Below are 8,581 nucleotides of genomic sequence, written 5' to 3' on the forward strand. Positions count from 1 at the left end.
AGATGATAGGGACAGGGTTGGGCACGAAGGGTGGGTTTAGACGCTGGACTCCCAGTGCCCACAGCCCCTGGCCAGACTTCCGCCTCCAGGAATCTATTCTAAAAGAAATCACCTGGAAGTAGGCGGAAGACGGCCACTGTTATTTCCAAAGTTCACAAACTAGACATAGCCTGTCCAACCATAGGGGACAGTATCAGTGTTTGCCTCTGGATGTCCAGCATTTTTTTCCCCGGTGTCTACTTTTCTGTACTCTCCAAACTTCCTACAACACAAACACACATCAGAAATAAACGCCTTGCATAGCCCCTTCCTGTCCCCTCTCCCTGCCACCCCCATGGGCACTCAGGTCATAGCCGCAAGGGACCACAGAAGGGTTAATATTAGCAAAGTTTAATTTCAACATTTTTTTCTGCTCATAAATGATTCTGAAAAAGCCTGTATGCAAGAGGCCAACCCACTATTGTCTAAAAGCAACGTGGGAGCCACTGAGAGTGTCACTCAGACAAGAGGCTCTGCTGAAAATCTCCCCCACGCTGGGATGCAGGCGGCAGGGGGGGCAGGTTTGGGACAGAGGGATAAATAAACATCATCTCAGCTCTGCCATCAGGGCTGGTGGCCCAGGACCCTGAGGTGGTTGACCCAACTGCTGGCTGACAGCTTGGAACCCCCAAAACTGCCCAAATGTTTGGGTGTGGCGGGGAAAATGTGGAGGCTTCAGGAGGGCCCACGTGCCAACCAAAGGGGCCCTCAGCCGCCTCCTCCCACGCCAGCCCTGAGGCCGAGCCACGCTCCCCGCTGGCCTGACCTGCCTGGGCCTTGGGGCAGCCACTCAGCCCCAGCAGTCCCTGCCAAGAGGACTTTTTGGTGGTACCTGTCATGTAGTGTCAGGTGCTGAGGCCTGGCTTGGCCCAGAGGCAGGTAGTGAGGGATGGCAGGTGAGGGTCCCAAGGTGATGGCAGGAGGGTCCCCGGCACCTGCAGCTCTGGACTACCTGTACGTTTATTTCCAGACTGTGGTCCACTCTGGGAGAGGTGAGTGGAGAATGGTGCTGCTAGCCTCGGCCCAGTAGTGTGGAGGGTGTAGGAGTGAGGGAGGGACAGGGCCTGGGGCTGGACATCACTGGTGAGAGTTCAGTGAAGGCCAGAAAGGAACCTGCCCTGAAGGTGGCCGATCGTGGCCCACCTGTAACAGAACCCTGCTCCCAAAGGGTCCCCTTGGGGGCCAGCCCAGCGGGGTGACCACCCAGGCACGGGCAGGCCAGGCTGAACCCAGGACCAAAGTGTGAGATGTGGGGGCAAGTGTACAATGGCAGGGAGCGGGGAGGTGCGGACAGGACACGTGAGGGCGCGGGGCAGGCGTGCGAGCAGCCAGTGCCCGGCCATCAGAAGGCGAAGCAGCGCTCCTTGGGGTGGCCCACGCGGTCCAGGTTGGGCAGGCAGGCAAACTGGATCATGGGCGGGGGTCCGCACATCAGCACCAGCGGCTCGTCCTCCGGGGGTGGGAGGTGGTCCCGGATCATCTCCTCGTTCACGAAGCCCTGGCTGTAGTCCCAGGCTGTGGGCGGGAGACTGGGTGAGCCCAGGTGTGGCTGACGGCTGACACTGCCCATCTGCCAACACCCTTCCCCCTGCTGCTGTGGACTCCTCCCTCCTTTCAGCAAACACTGAAGAGAGAAGAGGCTGATCCAAGCAAACAAACGTCTGCCCTGATGCCCTGCCCCAGCCTCACCCAAATACAAACGCAAGCCCTTCTGGGATTCCCACTTTGCAAAGCCTTTCGCTTCTCTTTGGCCGCTCAGGGGGCCCTCAGAACCACCCTGTGGGTAGACAGGGAGGGAGTTAATGAACCCGTTTTATAGATGTGGAAACTGAGGCCCAGAGGACCCAGAATTGAGTTGTCTAAGGTCACACAACGAGGCATGCACATGAGGAGGCCTGTGTCCAGCTCCAGGCTGGGCAAGGTGACATTCTCTACCGCCACCCACTCCACGGGCCAACTGTCTGACTGCCCGCACCAGCGCGTTGGCTCATGAGGAACCCCGTCTGGTCCACAGCTGTGTTCCCGGTGCCCAGACAGCCCGGCGCATAGCAGTTGCTCAATGAATAAGGAACGAAGGAATGTGCCCCAAATACATCATCGATGAGCCTGGAAACAGCAAGGCCTGGGCGCCTGCTCAGCGGCAGCGGCTCCCTCTGGGTCCTGCCTGCCTCCGTGTCTTGCACACAAACCCACATGCACACACAGTGTCTCCAGGTTGCCCCCAAGATCCGGAACCTTCTTTCATTCCTCCAAGTGACTGACCGTCCCCGTGGTGAGAACCTGGCACCCCGAGCCTGCCAAGGGTTCTAGTCCAACAGGGACCCTCAGGGACTGACCTGCCACAGGGGCTGCTCACAGAGGGGGGACCACCCAGCCTGGTTAACGGGACCGAGGTCTGGCAGGAGGCAGACAGGAGAATGGGTGGGGGGGGGCTCTGACGATTGGGGGCCGTGCGGGGGCAGAAGAGAGGAAGAGGAGGCAGAGGCCCACCCTGGCTCCAGCTCTGGCTCCTAATCTGCTGGGCAAATGACCCCTCTGTGCCTCAGTTTCCACATCTGTACCCATGGTGCCACCCCACCCACTTCACAGGGCTATGGGGTCTGGGTGAGAGAAGGTCTCCCCGCCTTCTTTCAAATGTGTAGCCTAATAAGTGGCCGCCTGTTTTGGATGAGCAAGGAGGGTAACCCAGCGTAAAGCTTGCCTTCCTTCTCGGCTCTTCACTGGTCAGTGGGGACAAACGCTACTTAGGCCACCCAGCTACAGTCCTCTCAAATGACCCCTGCACCTAGCAGCTCAGCCCCAGAGCAACAAACGGAAGGACCGGCAGATGCCCACTACCTGCCACATGCTCCCTCCTCTCTGAGCCACCACGGCCACCTCCTGACCCCAGGCCAGCCTCAGAGCTCCGGCCGTTGGGTGGGGTAACCACCCAGGCAGATCCTCTAGCTTGGCTCCGGAGGGGCGATGGGGACGATCAGAGAGAAGCAGCAGGTGGAGATCCGAAGGGCAGGGCGCAGGGCTGAGCAGGAATGTGGGTCGCAGATGGGAGTGGCAGGAGAGTACCGGGACGCTGCCTCTATCAGAGGTGCCCAGTGCACCGCCGGGACTGGCTGAGGCTGGGGGACGGCTTCGTACCCTAAGTCCCTCCAGCCCTGAACACCCAATTATCTGGCTTATCTCTCTGTTTTTCGCAGTCTGGAACAGCCTCGCTAAAGCCCTTGACACCAACAGAAATGCAGCTGTGGAAGCCCAAGGTCAGGAGGTGACTGAGGGACCTTGCCTAGATGGATAACACTCACTGCATCGCACTGTGTCCACTCTATGGGGGGTCCCTTGGGAGGGGCCAGGACAGCCCCAGCCGGTCTCAGGACCAGGAAGAATCTCCTGTGCTGAGCAATGGAGTATTCTTTATCTCATGGACACTGATCTAAGTAACTGGCCACATCTCCCTTTTCACTTTGGCTGCTGGGAAGCTCAGAATGAAATGCATGGCCCATCCGTGGTAAGTGTGCATCCTACTCCATGTTTTTGTACAGACCTCATTCCTGATTCCATTTCGTGGCCCTGCCCTTGTTTTCCTTTCACTCCTGCTTTCCATTTGTACCACTCTGACTCACTCTGAGTCTCTGTAAGCTCCCCAGCATCCCTTCTGGAACAAAGCAGGGCACAGACCAACATTTTTATAGCCGGGCAACAGATTGGAAAGAACTTTGTAAAACACTGCATGGAGCTAAACTGTATTTGCTGGTGTATGAAATGTGCAAGTGTGTAAGACACATCTCAATTTTACAAAAATTTTGCAAGATAGTGTATTTTTCTTTATATGTGCACTGAAGGCGGCTTTGTGGAGGAAACATGAGTCAGCTGGATCTGCCACAGGATCTGGCCCCTTTTCCCTGTTCCTTCGCTTAGCTCCACGGTAACCATGCTGGCTGGTTACCATTTTTTCTCAACATCTAGAATTTCAGCTTAGACCGAATGTCATAGAAATACCTCAACTAATCTTGAATTGTGGGTCAGGGTAATAATTAACATAAGTATAAAATGACAGGAGACTACCCAACCGTACTTCCCTTGGCCTGTAACTGTTTACTGTTAAAACAGTCCTTAGGAGGCGGCACTTTGGTCTTGGCATTGCCATGTGCCACCACCAGGGGGTCAGTGTCGGCCCCCTCCCTTCCTCCCCCACCTCGTGGATGGGGCCTCCTGTTGGCAAGAGGCAAGGATGTTCCCATCGTGGCTAAGAAGCCCACCCTACCACACTATCAGGATCTGCAACCAGAACAGAGCTAAACCACCCTCGGTTTTGACTGACACGTGGGTACAAGACAAATGTTCTTTCTTTACCAGAAGAACACGAGCTGCTCTGACTCCCAGAGCCAGCGGCCCCTGCCGGACCTCCACTCCTGACCCCCTTGCCCGACTCTACCGTGTCTCACCTGGGTCTCACCGACAACCAGCTCCTCTGCTCTATAATTCACTAATAAGCCTGTGTCCTGTTCATCCCACTAGAACATTAGCCCATGGGGCCATGCTGGCTTCATGAACACACAGGGCAGAGGGTCGGACCAGGAGGGGACCCGCCTGGCTCAGATGGGCTGGCCCAGGACGGCCGGTCCAGCCAAAGGCCGTGGCACACGGCTGTCAGGTCCAGCCATCCACCCAGGCCCAGGCATGGCTCTCAGCAGGGAGGCCCAGGACCCAATTTGGTCAACCCAGGAGCATGGCTCCACTTAGGAATGGACCCAGATGACCCAGCTCTAGATGGGCACCAGCCCCCAGAGCCCATCTGCTCATTTCTGGGGGAAGCAGAGGGCGGTGTGTCCCCCACACCATGGGGCTGTGCGAGGAGCAGAAGGCAAAGCAAAAGCAGGGTGGCAGGACGTGGCTGGGATTATAAGATGGCGCCCACGTGGGTGCTTCAAAAATGTCGTTTCTAACATTTAGGAATTTCCCATGAAAATGCAGATCCAGCTTCCCTTAAGAAGTGGAGCGGCCTGGCCTACAAGGCTGTATTCCTGCCTATCAGGACTGCCTGCAGCTGAGAGGAGCTGCCCCTCTGGACAGGGCAGATGCTCTCCAATTTGCCACAGTCCCCACCACACCCTACAGTCTCCCAACCCTGAAGCTGGTATTATCCACTAAAAAAGCCTGAGTGCTGCTTTTCTCACAGCAAAGAAGGTATTTCTGTACCCACTTCTACCTAAGGCAGGAGAGTGAAGTAGTTTCGCTGTCAGAGGACAACCTCCAGGGCTGATGACCAGAGATAAGATGCATGTGAAGTGCCTTACAGGGTAGAATCACCCCCCAGCACGGGCCCTGGAGACCTAACTCCACCCAAGGGGAGAAGGCTGGCCTCCTCTGTCCTGGGTGGGCAGTGCAGCCACGGGAAGGCCTTGGGCTCCGGAAGAGGAGCACGTGAGCCCAAGTCCCTGCTCCAGTGCTTTCTAGCTGTGTGACATGGGACACTTACTTCCCCTCTCTGATCCCTCTTTCCTCATCTGTGAGATGGGGTCACACCACCTCCCGCTCACAGGGCCATGGCAAGGGCACGCACCAAAGGAGACAATGTAAGAAGGCTTGACACCACGGAGGGCTCAGCACAGGCGAGCCGTGGGCCAGCACCCCTATCCCAGCCCATCCTGCTTGGGGCTTCCCTCGCTTACCTTCAGGGGCTTTGTCCACCGTGTACCAGAGCTTGAAGCGTGCAGAATGTTCGTTCCTCAGTTCATCCAGCTCGGGCCGCAGCAGGATGTCCTTCTCGGTCTGTGGGGACAGGGCCCAGCGGTCAGGGGGGAATGGCGGCAGGGGCTGCCCTTGGAGACACTCGTTGCCGAATGGCTCAGCATCCTGTCCACCTGAGGACCACACGTTTGGCAGAGCTTCCAGGAAAGCAGGCTGGCATAGCTCACCCAGGCCCCTAAATACGCTCACCCCCCTTTCTCCTCATCTCGTCTCAGGAGCAGATCAAAGCTGCAGACGAAGATGTTCATTACAAATGCAGTTTGCAAACGGTTTTTAACGTTGTGGGGAAATGTTCCCGATATAATGGGGATTGGAGAAAGCGGAAAACAAATCTAAAGATGGGAGCGCTCAACTACAGAAGACAAGGAAGACGCTGGAAGGAAACGTGCCAAAACATTCATCGTGATTATCCCTAGGGGGCGGTTATGACACTTAACATAATGAATGGTTCAATTAAAAGGATCAGACCTCACCATCCTCATCGCTCAAACAAGTCTTTATGTTCTAGCTTCTTAGGTTGTACATCCATAAGCTAGGAAATAGGGACACCTGGCAGCCCCACATGGTCCTAGCGTTCAGCCCACTGTCATCTCCTCCAGGAAGCCCTCCCAGACCCTCCAGGGAGTGTGTCGGAGCGTCTATCTTCCTACACCTTTGCCAGCACTGGGTAATAACTGTTTAATCTTTGCCAGTCAGACTGATGGAAAGTCAATCTCATGTCTTATCTTTTATTATTAATGAAGACGTGTGTCACTGGCCTTGTCATATCTTTTCTTATTAGTTTGTAAGAACTCTTTTTATATTAAGGATATTAATTTTTATTGGTGATGCACTGTCTGCTGTCTTCCTAGTTGTTTACCTTTCTGCCTTATTCATGCTCCCTGCCGCGGGGAGCGTGCGTTTTTCAGCAGAGAGCTCCATCAGCCTCCTCCTCCACGGGCCCTCCTTTGGTGTCTTGCCTCGACTGACCATCCTCATTCATTCACCCAACAATACTTCTTGTAAAAATGCTCAACTACTACTTTTAAAGCTTTTTTTTTTTTTACATGTACATCTTTAACCTAAACTTCACTCTACTATACGTAGGGATGTACTTAGTTTTTTCCAAACGTATAGCGACAAACCCAGCACTCCTTTTCCCGTCTCTCCTCAGGTTTGAGGTGTCACCTGCATCACAGAGTCTCATGTAGACTTGGGTCTGTTTCGAGGTCAGACTTGTTCAACAGAATGTTCTGCAGTGATGGGAATGGTCTAGATCTGTGTTATCCAATGTGGTCACCACTGGCCACATGTGGCGATGGAACCCATGCAATGTGGCTAGTGAGACTGGGCAAGTGAGCTTTTGAGTTGATTTAATCTCGATGAATTTAAATTTAAATTGCCACGTTTTAGCATATTCCAGCACAATCTAGACTTTCATCGTGTTATCCAGAAATGCAGTTAAGTCCAGTAAGCCCAGGTCTCATTTTCATCACTGATGCTTTTTAGTGTGTTTTAACATCGAATGTGCTAAGTTCCTCCTTGTTACTCTTCTTTTTCAAAACTTTCGTGATTGTGCATGCACACTTTGTCTTCCAGACCATTGTGCATTATTTTGTCATATGCTAGTGCCCCACTGGGACTTTGAGTATTATTTTATAAAGAACCGACACCTTTATAGAGTATCACTCTCCTGGCCTAAGTACAAGGCATAAGGCATGCCTCACTGTTATAACTCTCCCTTAGTGTCCTCTGAAAAGTCGTGTTTCCTTTAAGTGAGGCTGGGTGTGGAGCCCCTGGTTTTCCTAACTCAAGATGGGGGTTAGGAAACCAACCTGGCTGCAGCAAGGTGGGGGTTCTCAGAGTGTCCCCTGCAAACCCCTGAGGTTCCATGAGATGAAAATGATTTTCATATAATACTAAGACAAATAAACTTGCACTGTTCACTCGCGCCCCCTCATGAATGCACAGAGGGACTTCCAGAGGCTACATGACTTGAGTTACTGCACCAACTGAATGCAGAAACAGATGTGGAATCCAGCTGGTTCTGTTAAGCCAGGTATTACAAAAGCTTTGCAAAAATGTAAAACAAAACAATGTCCTCTAAAATACAGTCATTTTTCATAAACTCTGCTCTGGTTCGAGTCCTAGTTCCACCACTTCCTGTGACACATGTAGGTCAAGCCCCACTCTGGGCTTCCGTGTCTTACAAAAGTAGGGCAATTTCACCACCTTGGCCAATGGGCTAACAGTCGCAAAGATGCCCTGTATAGGTGACAGATGGCTGACAGCCTCCATAGAGACCAACCCAGCACCACCAAGTGGAACCGCTGTCTGCCCTCCCACCCCACCAGCAGCTTGGAATTTCTGGCTCTTTCTGGGCATAGTCAAGGTCACCTTGGTTGGCCACAGGGCAATTTTATGCAGCCACACAGGAGTCCAAAGTCCCATGTCCAAGGACCTCAAGCAAGCCCCTCTCCCTCTGGGCTCGGTTTCCTCACAGATGGACGGGCCAGATGGACCCCAAGGCAAGATGGCCTGAACCTCAGAGGTGCAGGGAAGGGGTATCTCATCTTGGCCTCCCCCTAAAGGGGCGTCACTTTACAAAATCCACATAATCAGCCACAAAACATTGAACGAGGAAACACCCTTGTGATGACCTTGCTTTATCAGCTCATTCCAGCTGAGGGAGCAAAGCCCAGAGGGAAAGTGACTTGTCCAAGGCCACAGAGCAGGCCAGGGCATGCAGGCGGCGGGTGCAGGGAAGAGGACATGCACTCAGAAGTGAGAGAGGCCAGTTCCAAACCCTGCCCCCACA

The 8,581-nt window shown here is 53.9% G+C and overlaps 1 protein-coding gene across 1 annotated transcript in view; it reads right to left on the minus strand.

Moving 5' to 3' along the window:
- Positions 1 to 374: 374 nt before the first annotated feature.
- Positions 375 to 8,581, minus strand: part of CYB5R3 (cytochrome b5 reductase 3) — a 23,349-nt gene continuing 15,142 nt past the window's right edge. Inside the window, exons 3-4 of the mRNA XM_019623988.1 lie at positions 5,706 to 5,985; positions 375 to 1,554 (exon numbers count right to left, since the gene is read on the minus strand). Of these exons, the coding sequence (XP_019479533.1) occupies positions 1,382 to 1,554; positions 5,706 to 5,985 (453 nt within the window). The 3' untranslated portion in view covers positions 375 to 1,381. The remainder of the gene's footprint in view (positions 1,555 to 5,705; positions 5,986 to 8,581) is intronic.

The sequence above is a fragment of the Hipposideros armiger genome, unplaced genomic scaffold (genome assembly GCF_001890085.2).
Source record: "Hipposideros armiger isolate ML-2016 unplaced genomic scaffold, ASM189008v1 scaffold_572, whole genome shotgun sequence".
Lineage (NCBI taxonomy): Eukaryota > Metazoa > Chordata > Mammalia > Chiroptera > Hipposideridae > Hipposideros > Hipposideros armiger.